The 21,966-nt window shown below is 45.9% G+C and overlaps 1 protein-coding gene across 1 annotated transcript; it reads right to left on the bottom strand.

Moving 5' to 3' along the window:
* Positions 1-7,479: 7,479 nt before the first annotated feature.
* On the bottom strand, positions 7,480-18,234 carry LOC142906874 (uncharacterized). Its single transcript, XM_076055587.1, has 2 exons — positions 18,215-18,234; positions 7,480-9,046 (listed from the first exon to the last, which is right to left on the bottom strand). The coding sequence occupies exon 2, from the start codon at positions 9,000-9,002 to the stop codon at positions 8,019-8,021; it is 984 nt and encodes a 327-aa protein (XP_075911702.1). The 5' UTR covers positions 9,003-9,046; positions 18,215-18,234; the 3' UTR covers positions 7,480-8,018.
* Positions 18,235-21,966: the final 3,732 nt, after the last annotated feature.

Genomic DNA, 21,966 nt, shown 5'->3' with positions numbered 1-21,966 from the left:
TCCTTATAGGGGAAACACATACTAATTAACAGATTACTAACGTATCATATAATCACAATAACTATTTACTAATCTACAACTCATTACTAATCATAACCATTGACTGATTACCAATCGATTATATAATTACAATATCCCCCCCCCTCCGCCTCAAATCACTGCACCTGAAATGAGTTAAATGATGACGTCATCCTGCTGCTCTATTTAAGACCGGGAGCAAGCGAGGGCATTACCATTATGGCGAATTGCCCGATGATGCTGGATGTAATTACCAGCGAAACGTCGTACTCAAACTGTAAATGTTGTGGATTCACTCTTCAACACACCGGTGGGCTAAAGTAGTGAACTATTTGTCTTTTGTCAATGTGACACTTTTTTGCTGATTGGCCGTGTCGGGTGGTGGAGGGTTACGACACATTTATAAATAATGCGATCTAACCCAAAAACTTTTATTATAAATATTGGACGCGAAAGCCTACGTGTTAAACTGAGAAATTGGAAATATAACATCCTCGTTTTCTCGACGCACCCTACTCAACACGAGTAGCATTACAGTGAGGAAAAAAAGTATTTGATCCCCTAATGATTTTGTACGTTTGCCCACTGACAAAGAAATGATTAGTCTAGAATTTTAATGGTAGGTTTATTTGAATAGTGAGACAGAATAACAAGAAAATCCAGAAAAACGCATGTCAAAATGTTATAAATTGATTTGCATTTTAATGAGGGAAATAAGTATTTGACCCCCTCTCAATCAGAAAGATTTCTGGCTCCCAAGTGTTTTTTATACAGGTAACGAGCTGAGATTAGGAGCACACTCTTAAAGGGAATGCTCCTAATCTCAGCTTGTTACCTGTATAAAAGACACCTGTTCACAGAAGCAATCAATCAATCAGATTCCAAACTCTCCACCATGGCCAAGACCACAGAGCTCTCCAAGGATGTCAGGGACAAGATTGTAGACCTACACAATGCTGGAATGGGCTACAAGACCATTGCCAAGCAGCTTGGTGAGAAGGTGACAACATTTGGTGCGATTATTCGCAAATGGAAGAAACAAAAAAGAACTGTCAATCTCCCTCGGCCTGGGGCTCCATGCAAGATCTCACCTCGTGGAGTTGCAATGATCATGAGAATGGTGAGGAATCAGCCCAGAACTACACGGGAGGATCTTGTCAATGATCTCAAGGCAGCTGGGACCATAGTCACCAAGAAAACAATTGGTAACACACGATGTCGTGGACTGAAATCCTGCAGTGCCCGCAAGGTCCCTCTGCTCAAGAAAGCACATATACATGCCCGTCTGAAGTTTGCCAATGAACATCTGAATGATTCAGAGGACAACTGGGTGAAAGTGTTGTGGTCAGATGAGACCAAAATGGACCTCTTTGGCATCAACTCAACTCGCTGCGTTTGGGGGAGGAGGAATGCTGCCTATGACCGCAAGAAGACCATCCCCACCGTCAAACATGGAGGTGGAAACATGCTTTGTGGGTGTTTTTCTTCTAAAGGGACAGGACAACTTCACCGCATCAAAGGGACGATGGACGGGGCCATGTACCGTCAAATCTTGGATGAGAACCTCCTTCCCTCAGCCAGGGCATTGAAAATGGGTCGTGGATGGGTATTCCAGCATGACAATGACCCAAAACACACGGCCAAGGTAACAAAGGAGTGGCTCAAGAAGAAGCACATTAAGGTCCTTGAGTGGCCTAGCCAGTCTCCAGACCTTAATCCCATAGAAAATCTGTGGAGGGAGCTGAAGGTTCGAGTTGCCAAACGTCAGCCTCGAAACCTTAATGACTTGGAGAAGATCTGGAAAGAGGAGTGGGACAAAATCCCTCCTGAGATGTGTGCAAACCTGGTGTCCAACTACAAGAAACGTCTGACCTCTGTGATTGCAAACAAGGGTTTTTGGCACCAAGTACTAAATCAATTTATAACATTTTTGACATGCGTTTTTCTGGATTCTTTTGTTGTTATTCTGTCTCTCACTGTTCAAATAAACCTACCATTAAAATGATAGACTGATCATTTCTTTGTCCGTGAGCAAACGTACAAAATCAGCAGGGGATCAAATACTTTTTTTCCCTCACTGTAAATACATTTATATAGCAAGGACAGCACAGTATAAACTTGCACCTTAGTCCAAATTAAACTCGACATCAATTTTGATACTTCAGACTGTATGTCGCCATTAAATCCTCTACATTTGCAGCAGTTTAGAGAGGACATTGCGGGGTGAAAATTAGCAAATTAACACGAAGCACAGAATTATGTAGGGAGATGTACATCCTTATTCAAACGGAAGTGTGCAATCATGCAGTGTGATGTACATACGTATTAAGGTGTAATTACAATGACCAGATTAGCTAAGTTATGTTGCTAGAAATGCGGATTGTTAATGTAAAAATTAACAATTGAATGCAACGTCCATGGTAGGCCAAGTCGAGAACAAAGGATTTGGATGCTAGAGGGGAGTTATAAGGGGCTTAAAATCAGACCTCAAGATCATTCGAGAGGGATTTTTTTGAGGATAAACGCTCGACTCCTCGCTATGCAAATTTCATTTCTCCAGCGAGACCCAGCCCGGGGAGCACGATTGCGTGGCGACTGGTTGGCGACTTTGCTTCGGGAGAGTTCGTGGCGATCTCTTCAGACGGGTTACAGGGACATCGATACGCTGTGCATCAACAAGTAAGTGTCTTTCTGAGTGGATAAACTGGTAATCGCGTGTAGTCCGACTAACGAGACGTTACTGTCTCGGTTGGACGTTACTGTCTCGATTGGACATTAGTGAGAGTTTGCTTTTTTGAGATTTGATCCAGACATCCACGTACCTTAGAGGGCGCCTTTAACTCTCAACAACACCCGCGACTGTTACTCTGCTCTGATGAATCCGTCAAATGGAGGAGATAAACTCTCGACAGTGCCACGTACACACGGGTGAGAAGCCATTCAATTGCTCTGTGTGTGGGAAGGCATTTGCACAGAAATCAAAACTTAACAGGCACCAGAAAACACACACGGGCGAGAAGAAATTCAATTGCTCTGTGTGTGGGAAGGCATTTTCAAGGAAATCACATCTTCACAGTCACCAGAAACACACTCAGGTGAGAAGCCGTTCAATTGCTCTGTGTGTGGGAAGGCATTTTCAAGGAAAACAAATCTTCACATTCACCAAAAAACGCACACAGACGAGAAGCCGTTCAATTGCTCTGTGTGTGGGAAGGCTTTTGCAGATTCATCAAATATACGCAATCACCGGAAAACACACACGGGCGAGAAGCCATTTAATTGCTCTGTGTGTGGGAAGGCATTTTCACGGAAATCAAATTTTCAGTCACCAGAAAACGCACACAGGCGAGAAACCGTTCAATTATTCGCCATTGGAGAGGACAGTGAAATCAAAATATGTAATGCAAAGTGCTGCAATGAGTCCTGAAAAAAATTCATCTTTTGACCCTATACAGGTAGATCCTGAGAGATGGCTGGATGTATTGGATGTCATGAGTCCTGACAACAATTCCTCTTTCGACCCCATGCAGGTGGATACTGAGAAATTGCTGCTGGAGTGGCTGGAGAGTATTGAGCACTTCTTTTAACTGTTGAAGTCCTGGAATGTGCATGCTTGTGTCTCTGTTAGATCAATTTATTAGGTACATTTGATTATATCAGTGATTTCCAGCACTACTCCAACCTAGTGTAATTATTTGAACAAAGCCGTTTGATTGCTGTGTGTTGGAAGCATTTTCACGGTCAGCAACACTTCACAGGCATCATAATACAAAGGGTAAAATCGAAACTGTTGTAATGAGTCCTAAACGAAATTCCTCATGCGACCCCATACAGTTGGATTCTGAGAGATGGCTGGATGTAGTGGAGTGGCTGGAGAGGCATATTCGTTTCTCTTTTATATTTTTTCAGTTATTTCCAGTGCTCCGAGCTCTAGTGATGTTGTGAATGCTCTATGTGTTCAGATGAATGTCTTCCTTTTAAAGTTCCAGAAGTGTTCACTGATTTCAGAATGACAACCATTTTATACTTTCATAGATACATTGCTTCGTCTCGTCGTTGGATCATCGGGGCTGTTAAATGTGTGCTATTTGTTGTAGAAGGTGCCATGTGTTGTCATCTTCTCACAGCTACTGATGTGGGTGTGCTGTCTTGTTGTAGGATTTGTCCATTCCTCTTATTCATTGTGTCGTGATGTTTTGTGTTGAGTTGAAGTTTATTCTAGACTTCGTCACGTTAAGGTGGTGCTTTGTAGTCCCATCGGATTACTTTTTGATGTGGTGTGATGCGCAGTGGTTGTGAGGTGGTTCAATTCCTGATTTTACTCTCGTGGTTAAGTGGTCTTGTTGAACTACTTAAACGTTTCGGGTCTAGAATGTGCGTGGATTGCACGTTCGTTGTTCCTGTGTTTGATGGCTTGGACTTCAGGACGAATGGCTTCAATCGATGAGGACGTCAATTGGGAATGATTAAGACGTTTACGTGTTTGATTTTGAGAATATTTTATAACTGTTGAATTAATTAAAGTGAAATAATTTTCCTGGTTCGTTAATTGTTTGAAAAAGTGAATTAATAAAGATTTTGATGCGAGTTTTAACGTTAATATTGTTGCAGATTAATAAAGACCTGATTTGTTTTAAAAGCTGACTGATCGTTCATTATTGCTACCATATGCTTTCTTAAAAAAAACACGGACGAGTAGACATGCGCACACGAGTGTGCATCCAAACACGATGTATATACAGCGGTGCGCATTCACACACGAGTGTGCATATACAGGGGTGTACATACATACAGACATACAACGCAGTGTACATACACACGTGAATGTACAAACACAGCAGTGTACGTACACAAGGATTGCGTTCCACCGCGAACACGCACGATTGTACCTGCATACATATACACATACGTGTAAGTACACACACGATTGCTCGTCTTGCTGTGGTTGTGTTCTATGTTATGGTTTATGGTATACATAAATGCAGAAGTACATATATACACACATGAGTGTACATACACAGCAGTGTACGTACACACGCTTACAAGCTATACCATTTTGATGATCATAAAAGTTTGTGGCAGCAATTTTTAACTAACGTCCTGGATTGAATATAACAAACTAGCGTCGCCACCGGCCCAGTCCCCACAGGCACAGCCAGAGGCTGCACCAGCCACAAGGACAAGATCAAAGACCCTGCGATTTCGTTGACACCCCGCTCTCTCCCCCCCCCACACAGCGTGGCAATCGACACCACACAAACATGTCGTTCATTGATTCATTTATTAAAACGTTGTATTTTACATCGGATATGTGGGTTAGGGCATTTAATGGGGGTGATTCACCGGCTTTTGCGTTCTTGTTCAAAGGCAGCATTTTTTTTATTTTGTGTATGTTTGTTACTGTTACCTTGTTATTGAGATTTGTTACAGCCGAGACGGCTGTGTGCTACGACGGGAGGGGTGATGTAGCGGCATTGTTACGTGCCAGATGTATACTTACCTGCATAGCAGTATTGTACGAGTCACGACTACAATATCCGTTGACCAGGGGTGAGGGGGCCAGAGCCCACTGAGGGAGGGGGCTGGGGGGGGGGGCAACGGTTGGACCCAGACCCTCTCTCGAGAGACAGGACGCTTGGGAGGGGAAGGATATAAAGGGCAGCTCTCCCAGCATGAGTCAGTCCGCACTCACCTCAAGACTCAAGCCATCGAGATAGTGCCCTGGGACTTCCGACCTCCAGCCCCTTGTCAGTGCCAGGTCCGAACGGCCCAGTGGCCGTACCCATTAAGCAGAGTATAATGTGAGGGCACACTAAGTATGAAGACGTATCATCCTCTAGGCTATCGGGTGGGAGAGGTCGTTACCTCTCTGTGGTAGGGACATTCTCTGACGTTAGAGTAAATAAACAGTGTTGCCTACGAAGAAGCCTCTGCCTCCTTTGTCAACACTACACACATGACGCACATATCGGGACTAATAAGAGTACTCCAAAGTTCTCTTTGTGTTTAAAAAATGGGTGGCCATCCTAAGGTGGTGCATCAACTATTAGCTGATCATGAAAAGCATTGCTGCCCATTGAGTTACATGGATATGGTCATTTAGAAGTATTTTAGTCATTGTTTTTGTTAATTGCATGACTGTACCAATGAATTAATTGATGAAACTAAACATTTAGAAACCCACGTTACGAATCTACACACTCACAGGGAGACTATCGTGATGAAATGTTTCTTTTGATCACAGAATCTTGCCCGCGAATTTATTGAAGCCGTAACCAATTGATAAGAATTTGCTATACAAGTAGGCACACTGCCGCACACCATTGTTCTAAGACATTTCGTTAATTGCATAATCTTACCAATGAATTCATTGAGGTCTACATTTGCTTTCGGGACATGTTTCTTTATTGCTGTTCGTATTAATATTGTTACATTCATTTTTAAGGACTTTTTCCTATCGCCGTATATGCTCGCTTTACAATGAAGAATTAATCGATTGCTCTGTTACCCAGTTTAACAAATGTAATAATTGAGGGTTAAATGGACGGATCAATGAGGAGAACATCTCCAGGAGTACTGTTTTGACAATTCCAAGAATAAGAGTTCGACAAGAGTTCGACAAGATGAGCCTTTTGGCATCATCTGGTCGAGGACCAATTGGGTCGAGGCTCAAAAGAAAGCCGTCCCTTGGTGTGGACCAATCAGTTTCATGGACAATGCATATATTATCATAGTATGTCTTTTGTTTGCATTTTGACTGCAGGTATTGTGGTTAATGCAGACATGAATAATTGTAAAAAGGTTTCAGTATTGTTGCCAGAAAAAAGGGGAAAACCCCTATTATAACGTGAACATTATTGCGTGTATACAGCGTGTGTGAACAGTGTGTACTGTGTGTACAAACTGTGTTAACAGTGTGCGTACAGTTGGCACAGTATGGGGCACAGGTGGTGCATCGGCCAGTCATCTCAATCAGTCGACCAATGGCACCTAAGTCTGCCCCCTCCTGCTGGCGGGCGTTCGACACTTCAAGTAGCCTTAACGTGCACATAGCCTGGCACAAGCGCCGTGGTGACGTCACCTCCACTTAGTGGCAAATGGCGTTTGTTGTTCTTGTTAATGTGTTTATACAATCTGTATGTGCAGACTGTGTGTCCGCTCTGTGTGTGTGTGTGTATGCTGTGTGTGTACATTGTGTGTACACAATACATGTCTACACTGTGTATGTGTGTGTACGCTCTGTATGGGTGGTCCGAATCAGTCGGGCGGCATCTTATCAGCTGCGCAATGCTGAGTGGAAGCTACCTGGTCTGTCGGACCGCACGAAGCTTCGGGTCTTCTCGGCCAGTCATGCCCTCCCTTCTACAGGCATGTGAAACGTAGATCCCTCTAAATGGAACATCTGCGCCGGTTAGAAACATTCAGGTTGGCATGCCTACACTCAGATTGAGGGAAGCCAAGTGATAGCGCATTCTTTATTTATTGCAGAAATTCAAGGTTAAAATCTGACAGGCACACCTGGCTACTACAGTAACATTAACCAAAATATGCACAGTCTGCTTAACAGTGGATGTAAAGCATAATATTGCGTCATTCAAAACGCTTAAGTCATTGCAAATATTATCCAGAAATTACATGACGGAGATTACACACCAATTATCGCCCCCTACTCACAAACTCATGCCTACATGCAGGCTGGTGCAGGGCCACCTGTTGCCACACGGGGGCAGTTGCTACTTGAGGGTGCTCTTCCGAGTATTTCTGATGAGATATGATATAAGTCGCTGGGGCAATTAAGCAAGCACCATATTTATCACAGTGAATGCTTGGGAGCTTATTGGCTCTCACTCCTGGTTAGAGACCTACCCAACCCACAGGTCCACAAATACTGGCTGTTCTTCCTCTGCAGGCTGAACCTTGGATTTGAATGTTCAACTTCACATTCTTTCATTACAGGCCTGTGACAAAGGTGAATCTATTGGAGCTTCATTGTCTCAAGCTTACACATCTACCGGGTCTCCATTTAACTCTGTATTGTCTAAGAAGTCCACCCACACCTCCACTTCCACAAACTCCTGGGAGTTGCCTCGCTCTGTATCAGAGTAAGCATTCTCCTCCTGCTTCACGTTGCCTCCATCGATGTGAAGGTCTGATTTCGGAGTTGAATATTCATGTTCATATTTTACCTTCACTTCTTCGCTCTTCACTGTCACTTCTTCACATTTCACAATCGCATCTTCATATTTCACCTTGATACCTTTTAAAGTGTCCAAGCTGGGATTTTCTTCTGGTTCTTGTTTCATGAGGGATGGGCTCATTGCAGCACTTTGACTTTCACAAGTCGATGTCAGACTACACTCCTTGGAGATCTTCTGATGCCTGTGTGTTCTCTGGTGTCTTTTAAGATGTGTTGACTGTGCAAACGCCTTCCCGCACAGAGTGCACCTAAAGGGCTTCTCTCCTGTGTGTGTTCTCTGGTGGATCTGAAGAACTGATGACCATGCAAATGCCTTCTCACAGACAGTGCACTTGAAAGATTTCTCTCCTGTGTGTGTTCTCTGGTGTATTTTAAGATGTGATGACGTTGTAAACGCCTTCCCACACAGAGTGCACCTAAAGGGTTTCTCTCCCGTGTGTGTTCTCTGGTGTCTTTTAAGATGTGATGAATCTGAAAATGCCTTCCCACACACACTGCACTTGAAGGGTTTCTCTCCCGTGTGTGTTCTCTGGTGTATTTTAAGATGTGATGACTCTGCAAACGCCTTCCTGCACAGAGTACACTTGAAGGGTTTCTCTCCCGTGTGTGTTCTCTGGTGGCTCTGAAGAATTGATGACCGTGCAAATGTCTTCTCACACACAGTGCACTTGAAGGGTTTCTCTCCTGTGCGATTTCTCTGGTGATGTGTCAAATGTCCGGTACGATCCGTGCTGTTTCCATACTGGTCGCATTGTTGACTAAGCTGAGCTGAGTGCCTTTGCTGCATCAGACCAATTCTGCACAGCAAAGTGGCAGAGGACGCGTCGTCAGCTGCAGACAGAAAAAATAAATATCAACACCTACGTCAGTATCAAGTCACAGATGAATGCAAATATACACAGTCACACATGACTTTCATTTCTATACTTATTCATATATTCATGATATAGTGAAAGAGATCCCCCAAATCATCACACGGGTTGTTAAGGCACACAATGAGAGGGCAAGTGGTTAGAAATATGGCTAGAAGCTCTAGTAATCTTCAAAATGAATGTTTACCCAAAACTCAAAGCACACAATTTAGGCTACGAAAGAAATATGTATTTCAGCAAATTTCAGCTTACATAGCAAAGGGTGTTGAAAATACTACTTGTATTTTGCATTCATATATAAATTAACGTTCAATCGCAACTTAGGTGAAGCCAGGCTCAGATTTGCTTGAATGCTCGGATGAACAGATTTAATTCAGCTGCATATGTGCTGTATTCATTATATGACTGTTACCATGCTCATAAAAGTTCCAGAGGAAAACTAAAATAAACTATTGTTTTCATTCTAGATTTGAAGCTTTCGTGACTGCAAGGATCCATTTTACACCACATCAATTCTAGACATCCCACCATCAAATTCACCATGGAAGTGGAAAAAAGATGGCAAGTTGCCGTTCTTGGATGTTCTGTTTGAGAGGAGACCTGATGGCTCACTGGGGTATTCTGTCTACAGGAAACCCACCCACACAGATTCCTACTTGAAACCTGAATCCCACCACCACCCAGCTCAAAATAATTCTCTCATCAAAACGTTATACCACAACACCACCTGACCAGTGAATTAAAACATGTACACCTGGCCCTCAAGAGAAACGGATACTCTGACCGTACCATCCGCCAAGCTTTTTCTCCCTCCATACAGAAACAACCACTTGATACTCCGGTCAAAACCATCACACTACCATATATAGCAGGCGTTACTAAAAAGATCTCCAAAATTATAAACAAACACAAGATCCTGGTCCGGTTCAATACAGGACACAAAAACCGTGACCTGATCCCATCCGTGAAGGATGTTGTTCCTGACTTACAGTACCCGGGGTTTACAAACTGAGCTGCACCTGTGGTGACTGCTATATCGGGGAGACGAAACGACATGTCTCTGACCGAATTAGTGAGCACAAATCAGATTTGAAACACGGCAGAACGAATTCTTCTGCCGTAGCTGATCACTGTTACAACGCTGTGGGTGATCACGATATAGTTTTCTCCGATACCAAGGTTCTCTGCAAACCCACGGGTTTTTATCAGAGATTTGTCCACAAGGCAATTCAGATTTACAAACACAGACACAATTTCAACTGAGAGGATGGTTTCAAATCAAGCAATCATTGGAAAGATGTTCTAAATCAAACCAAATATTAAACTAATTTTCAATGGTACAGTATATTTATTTAAGTATTGGTATTCCAAACTTTCACAGCAGCTTATTTCCCTTCACACCAACATTATGTAAACTCCCCCCCCCCCCCACCGTGCCGGTCCAGTAAATAATTTTATGCTAATTCCTTTGTCAAGGCGTTTTTTGTTTCCTCCCACACAGCTTAAAGGACGCGACCTGGGCTTGCTGTCTTCACTCCAACGCTGTCCTCTGGACAGTCCAATCCCTTCACCTGATGAAGGCCACTTGTGTTGTGGCCAAAACGTCGTGATTTTTTGTTATTTTATTTTTTACCTACGTGACTTTACCAAATAGAACCAAAGAGTATTGTTTTGATCTTACCTCTGTGTTCAAAAGAGTTAATATACTTTACAGCAAATACAAACTTGACACTGTCACACACTGGCATGGTAAAACGGTGGTGGTGTGTCCAAAAACATGCTTGGCCGCCTTCATCTGCTCAGTATCAATGCTATCTCACAACACCAAGTAATTAATTTATGACCAATCAATATAGTGGAGTGCTACAATAAGTTCAGTTTTCACTTATCAATCGTGTTTGCTGTCGGCGATAATCAAATTCTAATTGTTGAGTTCATAATGCAGTGAAATAACTGTGTCACCGCTCCCCACGTAGATAAACTCTTACACGCACATTGCACATGAAGTAAACTTGTCACAGTGCTCATGCAATGATAGGTGTAATTTAATGCCATGTAAGTGTGGATCACTTGTCAGCAGGTCATGGGAATGTTCCAGGTGTCAAGGGATGACTGACTGAGATGATTTACAGATGCACCAGCTGGACTCCCCGCTGTCTTGCTGCATTTTCAGCACCCAGCATTCCACCCATTCACGTGAGCATCGCTCCTCTGACCTCATCGTTGGTGCAGAGTAAATACCTCAAAAACTGCCCTGTAGCCTAAGTCACAGGCCTCCTCCACACTCCTGGTGCCAGTCATCAGCAGGTCTGATCACCTCCACATCCTCCAATCTATTAACTAGCCAATGCTATGCCTGTTTAGCCCCTAAGGTTCTAATACAATATTGGCTGGTTCAATAGAGGGATCATAGGCAGGCCAGCCTTCATGGTATGAAGCACAGACGGTCCTTAAAATAAGTTAATATTTTGCATCCACAGAGAAAGGAGTCATATCTGTGGCCAAGAAGACTCGCAGCTTTGTTCGTTTCTAAATCCGCTTGTCCTGGTGATGGTTGTGGCGGCAGCACATTGAGTAGGGTAGCCCAGACCTCCCTTTCCCTGGCAACAGACTCTAGCTCTTACTGGGGAATTCCCAGGCATTTCCAGGCTAGCTGAACGACATAGTCCCACCAAAGTGTCCTGGGTCGGCCGCGGGGTCTTCCCCCAGTGGGACGTGCCTGGTAGAGTGTGAGGGGAAGTCTATTGGGGGGCATCCTTACAGATATTCTATATTGATATCACAATGAAACGGGGCCTGGGGGAGGTGTTCGCCAACAAGCGCCTGGCAGCTTGGTGACCCACGTAAGCCATTGGAGCCCAGTCTGGAATGGCTACGTGGCGCCGTCCTGTGCACCAACCATCCACAGGATGAAGGGTGAGGGGCACGTGCAATGCCAGTATGGCTGGGAGAGGGATGGTCTCAGATGGACTAGATGTTGGCGATGCACTCACAGTTTTATATGGAGCAAAAGTCCAGGCAGCTTCCACAGTGTTACAGTCTAATGAAAGAATGAAGTGAGACTTTGGCTGTCAAACCAGAGCTGGTCGTGAACACATAAACCAGGTATGGGATCTCCTCCATCACTTGTAGAACTGCCTGATTAATTATTTATGGGGAGTTGAGCAAGTACAGTGTTGTATGACATGAAATTCCCAGGCAGGTGATTTTTGTGGAACATATGCAAGGCCCCATTTCATGATGGAATTATCCAGGTGCAGAACAAGATTCCCTAATGCCAACTGATTGAGTAGCTAATACCAGATCATCAGCAGATGTAACATGGTTGACCAGTAGGGAACAATCCCTTAACTATAGCCAGGTATTGATTAGCATATCATTGTAACCGAAACTAATGTATTAATATTGCCATTGTGAGCTTCTCAAACAACAATTATTGAAGATGCTATGTAATTTAATGCATCGGGCCAGAGTTAATTTCTGTCACAAGCAAATTTGAACAGGAAATGGCTCCGACTCCTGGTCACACAGCTTTACATGGGCGTGCCCAAAATCATAAAAATACTCAACACATGTGAGCAGAGCAGCAATAATATTTAAAACAAACAACCCAAAGCCCCAAGCCTCTTTATGGTACTATAGGCCTTAATTAAATCAAGAAAGCAGAGGTCTAGTTCCTGCTAAAAATCGGTACTCCTCTGCTGTAGTCAAATGATGCAACATATAGCAGCCCCTTGAATATCGCAGAGGTTAAGTTCTTGGAAAGTGCCGCGCGAAAGGTAAAAGTGCAATATTCAATACTTAAGGCTTACCTACATAAAGGCGTTAGGTAAACGGAAACTAAAATTTACATCACAATTGAAATAAGCACTGTACTGTATTCCAAATAAGCTAAAAACTAAACAATTGAAATAAACATTGAGAAACCGTAAACATAAAAATGTACAAGACAAAAAATAGTATAAATCTATATAAATAAAGCAGGCTTTGCGCATGTGTACTTTTTTGTGAACCAAATTGCGCCAACACCATGAAACCTACACAACTCAAATTTTCCATGTGCTCTCATGGGTGAGATAGTGTGTTTTTGCTCTATTTTTTAGCTTACCTGCTCACCTTCAACACCTGTAACACCTGCACACTCCAACCCCCCCGCTCCTCACCTACCCCCCTCTCTTTCTCTTGTCATGTGTTAAAACCCGGGGCATTGTCACTACTTCCGGTTTCCCACCCACGCAAACCACATTATGACATTTCATATAGGGGCCATCCATTTAGTACATATGCAAAAATCTGTCAAAACTTGACCTCTCCCCCCCTACCTGTATGCACACATACTTTTTACCCCCCCCACCCCACCTGCGTACGTATGCTTGATGCCCCCCCCCCCCACCCCGAATGGCCGATATTTAATCCACGCAGAAACGATCAAGGATTTCTACTATAATGAACCAAGAATGTCTGTTTGTGTAACGTGCGTAACGTCACTCTAAATGCTGCACCCCTCCCCCCCCATCATTAACTCACGCACAAGGTCGAGCGGAAATACATTTGTTTTCACAAATTCGCTTTAAGTTTGACGTTTCTATATTGCAAATGCATCTAATAAATATTTATACACAGCAACAAAGTGGATTTGGTGTCTTTATTTATTTCTTCAGCACTTTAGACAATAGTAAGTCTAATTTATGCTTCTACATTATGGTAAAATAGACATTTCTCAGTGATTTTCCAGATATTGTATCGAATTCCAATTGATTTCAACCCCAGCGACTGAAAGCAGAAGAGAATAAAGTATCAGAGCAGTTAATTTGAACAAATTGAAGGTCAGTTATATACATTGCTAGTGACGTCAAGTGAGGTGTTTTATGGCATAGTTTCATGCAAGAATCACTGCTATTAATATAGTGCTAGTGAACTGCAGTGAAGTGTTTTATGACTTCGTTTTCTTCCAGATTCACTTCCATTAACACAGTGCTACAGTGAAGTGTTTGATGACATACTTTTGCGCAAGATTCACTGCCATTAAATTTACACAAGATACAATTATACTCTGCCAAAAAAATTCCTCAATATTACAGCTTCCGTCCTAGGACGGGCAAACAAGCTAGTTAATAATATTAACGTGTTTAAGCAAACAGATAGTCCACCGCCGGCTGCATTAAAGAATTAAGTTGTGTACCGTTAAAAAGTTTGTCTAGTGTCCGCTAGGTTCAAACGCCCGACTGAACCCAGTCGAACAGGTTACGTATTTCGTCAACACGCTCAATGTCAGGCTGAAGCACAGCAGCGTTTGCTGCAGTCTTCTTGGCCGCCGTCTCAATATCTACAGCATCGCTGACGTCATCATCCAGCTTTTGATTGTTCTCACTGTCAGATGACTCAGTAGTGTGAATGCACTGGTGTCGTTTTACACTGGCCTGAGGCAGCTAAAATCTTGAGCCAGCGGCAGTCTGCAATGAGGCCAGATTGAAGGATGTGTAATCCATGGGGCAGGCCGCTAGACTGTCAGACTCACTGCTGAGCTGCGTGATAGCGAGCAGTCAGGGGCATGGTGGCATACAAATGACACCTCTCCTACAGTCCTACTTCTCCTGGTAATACTTGTTTGACAGCTGAAGAAACTGAACTGTGGCTCATTTGAAGGCCAATGTAGGCAAATTATTATCGAGGCTTCACCCCCCCCGCCCCATTTCCTAAACATACGTACATTATCAGTAGACCCCCCATAAGCAAGCGTACGCATTTTGGTTAATCCCCCTCCCCACTCGATGCGTACGTACTAAATGGATAGCCCCATACTACAATTCCATGCACTCACCATGAAATGTGTCTGCACTGCACTGCTATATTTTTTCTCATTTACCACGTTATCCTTCTGTAGTGAGTTCTTATGGAGACGGAGACGTTGTCGTAAAGGCAACACGGTTTATTCATAAACTAACAGTTAACTCCCTTAATGTCCCCTATCCTCCGGGCTATCGTGACTCATACACTGCCAACCCAATTCTCAAGCCCTCCGGCTATCAGTGCCCTAGAGGAGGCTATCTGACCTGATCCAGCCAAGGTACAGGTCTCGACCACTTGTCCCAGCTCGACCCGGCCCTTAGAAGGACGTTGGGCTCGAGGTCCCAGGGTCCTGACTAGGGAGGCTACCCTGACCCGACCCAGCCAAGGTACGGGTCCAACCACTGGTCCAAGCTCGACCCGGCTCTTACAAGGGCAGTGGGCTCGAGGTCCCAGGGTCTTAGTCTAGCTGGTCTTCAGTCTTTAATCTTCGTAGAATTTCCTCGAGCTGTGCTTGGGGTGCCCCTTTTATACACCTCCAGGGGACCGTCCGCCCCTGGAACCGCCCCCTTTCTGGAACCTTCCAGAAGATCCTGAAAGGGCCCCCTCCCAGCCCCCCACCTGGGGTAGGGAAGGGGAACCCAGCCTCCCCTGGGGCCGGCTCCCTATCCCCTTGTACTGGCTAGCACACCCTACCGACCTCTGGCTGCAACTGCAGGTAAGTGGATACAGGCGAACGGCAGGTACGTGGATACCGGCGGTGTGTGCATACGCGAACCGACGCAACACTCCCATATTATCAGGCCTGCATTTTTGCCGTAAAATTCATCCACTTCCGGCTCCTTACTGTCCTTGCATGGTTCACCTCTAATATACTGCAATATTTATAAAAACCATGTAAATATCTACATCTAAGTACAAGCACTACCTCCTTCTACACAACAGACGCTATAAAACAGCTACGACTAAATACATCAAGTCTATATCGCTTTGTAAGGAATAAAAAGGATGAACATACACACACTCGCATTTACATAATTATATATGTACACACACCACCACACACATACTATTCATACCCACTTCAATCACTACGTAAAAATTACTACCTCTAACAACTTACATCCTTATATTTAGTTCGTTTGCGGATGTCTTCGAATTGCTACGATTACACATCCGACTATCATTTCATTAACAATTTCACCACAGCATTCACTCACACACTCATTATTTACTTTTTTCTGCATATTAACTTTTACCTTCATGTGCCTTGCGGAAAACCTGCATTTCTCATCACCAAACGCGATAACAATAATTGATGCCATTCGTACAAGTGCTGTAATGGCTGCACCTACAGCTTATGAATCTCCAGTCCAGCAAGAAGCAAGACAGCATGCGAAAAGTGCTGCTTTGCCTGCACCTACATCGAAAGCAACTCCTCAACATCAGTGAGCTACACAGAATACTAACACAGCACAAATGGCTGCTGCCACAGCTAATCAAACTCCAATCCACCAACAAGCAAGGCAGCTTGCAAACAGCACTACAATGGCTGCAACCAGGTGTCTACCCTGCAGTCAAAAGGAAAAGTATTTTTTTCCATACATTCCTCACTTCATTTACACTTCTGATCCATTAGTTGCCATTGGTTTCACGCCTACTTTTTGCAGTTACTGCAATGCATTGACATGGAAAGGAGACTCTCCAGGGCTATGCTGCAACAGCACTATGGTTCAGCTCCCTACAATTAATGACCATCCCAAGCCTATTTAGGTATTGATAACTGCCAACACTGCCTATATGCAAGCAAATTCTGAAACAATAGAAGATATAACTCATGCTTCCAAATTACATGTTGTGGCAACAACCAACTCATCCCGACATCTGTCTACATGCCCACATTTAAAGTCCAGGGCCAGGTACATAATCGCATTGGCAGTCTGCTGTCACTACGTAATACTCTACCTACATTACCACAGATATACTTGCATGTCTGACAATAGGTGACAGGCTCAACAGCACTGCAAAAATGTCATCAACACCAAGATGCAAATCCTGTAAGGTGATGGCTACCATTTCCTACTCCGCCAAACTGACCCAGCAACAGGCTTACCAACACAAAAAAAGATTTCCGCCATGGACGTCTTTGCCTTCAAGATCATGGTGCGAAACGGCAGCTTCAATCTCTTCTTGAGATGCAAAGAGCTCTTCCGCCAATTTGCTGTCAATGTGTATGCCGAAATTTAAGCTTCATTCACTTAAACCCACTTGATGGCAAAACATCCAACATTGTCTATCCTGAAGCTCTCCAAGGGTAACAAATTTAAACGCTGTCATTATGAAACAAGCCCTGCAATTGTATAACACCGTTTGTGTTATGGTCGAAACGTCGTGAGAATTTTTTTATTGTTTTATATATTTTATTATTTACCTTCAACGTGACTTTACCGAAAGAGCTAAGAATATAAAATACACACATTTACAGACTTCATTGGCAAAATTCAATAATTCTAATGAAGCCAGCATGGCAGGACATTACTCTTAGTGTTTGATTACTGAACCCCCTGTGCGAAGCCGGGTAACTTAGCTAGTACTGAATACTATACTTACGATGTTTGTGCGTGAGTGGGAAGTGGTAGTGCAACAATTAGCGTGCTGCGCTATGAACCCAGCGACCCGATTTATACTCCCACAAAGCCAAGCTGGTTGTAATTACTGGTGAAACGTCGTACTCACATTGTAAATGTTGTGGCTTTGGATCTCCAACACACAACCTGTGTGCTGTACTCGTGACGAATTGGCCACGTTCTGTTTACATGACAAACCTTATTCTTTGGCTGTCAGGTGGTGGCGGGTTTAACGACACATTTATATTTTACGCGATCTAACCCAAACAAACCTGTATTATTGTATGTGGTGTTTACGTGTCTCTCTTCCCGTGGTCGCGTGGATTTTCCTCCGGATCCTCCGGTTTTCCCCTCCACATTTAGAGTCAACATCACCACGCGTTTAGAGTATTTGACAGACAGACATTGCCACACGTTGATAAGCCACTTTGTTGTGGGCAGGTCGCTTCTGAAAAAGAGCGGTGTAGCAGCTCAAGTGGGCTTGGCCCTGGTAAGATTAAAAACTGTAGAAATATTTAAAAGAAAAAAGTTTCAAAGTAGTGAGCCAGGTGAAGACAAATTAAACTTAAACAGATAATTAAAGCAAATGCAATCAGGCGAGGGCAGGAGGCAAGGCCTCGCATGGCTAAGCCCCGCGTTGTAATGTTCCAACCTGGACATCGATTCCATACTCGCTGCTACTGAATTGATATCCCTACGAGAGGAGGCTCTACCTGGGTAAACAGCAACAACAACCACCACCACGGCAACAACCACGATGTGAACTTCTCACCTCGGATCTCAGTGAGTGCGCGCGAGTCCAGGCGGCTTCCTGGTATCTCGTGACGTCACGCGACAGCAGGAGGTGACATGACGTCACTTGCGGGGTACAACACACTCCCCCCACAATGAACGGCTGTGTAACTGAATAAATTATTTTTTATTTAAAGCTTTCGTGACCGCAGGGATTAATATTCTTGGTTCTTTCGGTAAAGTCACGTAGAAGGGAAACAATAAAATAAAAATATAAAACAAAATTCTCACGACGTTTCTACTGCAACACAAGCAAAATTTTAATATTTTCTTGTTGTGGGTTTCACACCTGATGATGATTGCTTGTGTTGCAGTCGAAACGTCGTGAGAATTTTATTGTTTCATATTTTTTTTGTTTCCCTTCTACGTGACTTTACCGAAAGAACCAATATGAATAAATTATGTGAATGGTCCGCCAGTGATTGGGCGTATCTTTGCTCCCACTCTTGAAGAGAGACTCCTTGGGTGCATGAGCTCAACAACGCGGACATTATTGTGTATACACCAGTGACGTGCGGTGAGGTCAATGGCTGGGGTACTGGCTAGTGTCAGAGCCAGATTCACACAGAGGAGGGCGTGGCCTCACGGAGGGGCGTGTTAGACACGTCCCCCTCAGTGAGGCAGATGTGATAGCTGCCTCCCCTGGTGCTTTTTCATTGCAGTTTCATGACGAGACCAGCGAGCCTAAATATCTTTATACACATACGTTAAAGTTACCTGGAGTATGGAAGGCGAGGACATGAATTGAAGGGGTCTACAAACATTACATTGGTGACATACTGAGATAGTAACAGGCACTCGCTAATTGCCCGCGCTCCATCCAGTTACTGAGGGGTTGCGCAATCAGAGGGGAGGCTGAGTTCATCTCTGCCTCACCTCTCGTGTCTTCCTATATTTGCAGCGGAGCTCCACAAATTTGGCGATTTTGACTATAAAAATTATTGGAATCATACAGAAATGACATTTATAACACAGATCAGTGGAAAATCTTAATATTTATTTTATTTGATTATATTTTTTTTATTTTTCGTAACAGCTATTTTCATTGGAGTATGACAGGTGAGGCTCTGCCTCCCCTGCCTCCTCTGATCGCACGTCCCTGGTATACACTGTTTGTATACACTATGTTTGTATACTGTGTGCATGTGTACAAACTGTGTGCGTGTACAATGTTGGCATAGTAGGGGGGCACAGGTGGTGCATCAGCCAGTCATCTCAATCAGTCAACCCATGGCACCTGGGTTTGCCCCATGACCTCCTGCCGGCGGGTGTTTGACACTTCATATGGCCTTAACCTGCATATATCATGGCATGTGTAGTGACTAACTCGGAGACGATAAGACTTGGAGGCACTTCTTTGTTAACGAGCACCATCGGGGTTAACACACTTAATGTTTAGTCCGTCTATTATCGGCGAAGCTACTTTAAGGGATGTTAGGGGAAGGATTCCCACCAAAAGGAGGGGGAGTGGGACGGGACAGGGGGAGGAGCAAGCGAGGAGATATGAGAGAGAGAACGGGCGGGAAGAGGGGAGATCTTGGCGGGAACGAGATTGAGAAGGCTGGGGACGAGTGTGGACTGAAGGAAGGAATAAACGACGAACCCCCTGCAACCTTGTGTCGGCTCTCCTTTACATCTGGTGGTAGCGGTGGGATTTACAATGGCTACAAAGAAGGACCTCCGCAGTAGAGAGCCAACAGAAGAGGAAGCAGGGGCCGGGGATCCTCCACGTCCAGGGCAACAAGGGGGCCTGTTACCAGGAGCAGCAGCAGGGGGCCCGGACCCCATGGAGGACCCCATGGAGGACCCCATGGAGGACCGCATGGCTCCCGTGGAGAGGGCACTTTAGGAGCTACTGTGGCGGCTCCCTATGGGGGGTCCGCCGGCGATTCGAGGCTGCCTTCCACGCTCTAGAATGGTCAGACGAAGAGGCGCTACAAGCATTGCCATCCGTTCTAGACGACGATGCGCTTGCCTCTTACACCTCCCCACGCACAGCAAGACCACGCTACAGGCGGCCTACGAGGCTTTGGGGGAGATCTACTGCCCAGCTGAGGGCACCTTTAGATGGTTCCAGGACCACCAGCAGGGGGGCTATAGAGTCCCCTTTAGCCTACAGGAGTGCGCTGCTCGTGTTGGCGAGGAGAGCTTTCCCTCGCCTGGCTGACAAGGCGCTCAAAAACCTCGTGGTCGAGCACCTCATAGCCTACGCTTGCCACGCCGGCGTTGTAATGCCGGTCGTGATGCCAGAGGAACGTATCTCGCTGTGGGCCGCCCGGATCCTACAAGCCCATGAACAGGTCATTGGCCGGGCACTACCCGTCGGCCAGGTGGCTGGCATGGCGGGGGGGAGCAGCCGGGCCGTTACTGCCGAGCTACCGGCACCAGCGTCGCCAACCGCCGAACCTGCACTGTCGCCACAGGCTGCCTACGTGGCAGCTGGGAACGGACCTCCAGCGTCTGAGTCGGAGCCATCGCTACGGGAGGTCTACGCGGCGATCCGGGGGCTGGCGGAGCAGAGAGACCAGGGGCGAGACCAGCCACCGCGCTGCTGGCAGCCGCCTCTACAACACCGCACCGAGCCACCCCGACGAAATGCCCCGTGGGTCTGCCACCGTTGTGGTCGAGAGGGGCATGTGGCGAGGGGGTGCCGCATGGAGCCGGAGGCTGCCAACTCCACCTGGAACCCGCCGGATGCCGAACACAGACAGGAACCAGGCGAGTGACACCGTCCTGTCCGGCCAGTTGGGCCAGAAATCCACACTCCCGCGACCTCACCGGGGGCCTCCTCGTTGTGGGCGCCATCGGTGTCGGGCCCTGGGCTCCACCGTCCTAGTCGGGGGAAGGGGATCGCGCCAGTGCCGGGGATCGCGCCGGGGCCGGGGACCGCGCCGGGGCCGGGGACACTGCCCGCGATCGCGCCGGGGCCAAGGACCCTGCCGGGGATTGCGACGAGGCCGGGGACCATGCCGGGGCCAAGAACCCTGCGGGGGATTGCGACGGGGCCAGGGATCGAGTCACGGACGGACGTGACGTCGCGGACAGAAATGGCCTCGCGGTCGGGGGTGACGTTGCGGCTGGGGGTGACGTCACTATTTACCTGAAACGCCGGCGAGTCACCAGGGGCAACGGCCCAGGGGCTGAGGCAGCACACACAATCGCCGGTGTGCCATGGAGCAGTTTCGCACACCGCCTCACCCTCGTAATGCGGCGGAGCGAGACAGGACCGGGGGGCCCACACCCCCGCGACAAAGGAAGGGGAGAAGTGATGGGCTCACGGGAAGGCCCACCCCCCAATCCCCACCCCCCACTACAATGGGGGGGCCGCCCCACACCACAAGGGGGTCCCATCCCACGTCACAAACGGGGGCACTTCGCACCACATCAACATGGGAGAGGCCACACCCCTGCACCAAAACACATATTGAATGAGCCCAATGGAAAAAGGGCACATTCAACAAGCGGTGCAGGAGATGCTGTGAGCCGACATCATTTCCCCATCCTCGAGTCCCTGGGGGGCACCGGTGGTCCTAGTCAAGAAGTCAGGCGGGTCACTGAGATTCTGCGTGGACTTCCGCTGCCTCAATGCCATCACGCTTGCCGACGCATATCCCGTACCACATATCGACGACTCATTTGATGCACTGGCAGAAGCAAAAAATTTCAGTACGCT

Source organism: Petromyzon marinus, chromosome 71 (genome assembly GCF_048934315.1).
Source record: "Petromyzon marinus isolate PM22_M1 ecotype Great Lakes invasive population chromosome 71, UKy_Petmar_22M1.pri1.0, whole genome shotgun sequence".
Taxonomy (NCBI): domain Eukaryota; kingdom Metazoa; phylum Chordata; class Hyperoartia; order Petromyzontiformes; family Petromyzontidae; genus Petromyzon; species Petromyzon marinus.
The sequence above is the reverse complement of the archived record's forward strand: the minus strand, read 5'-3'. Positions and strand labels throughout refer to the sequence as shown.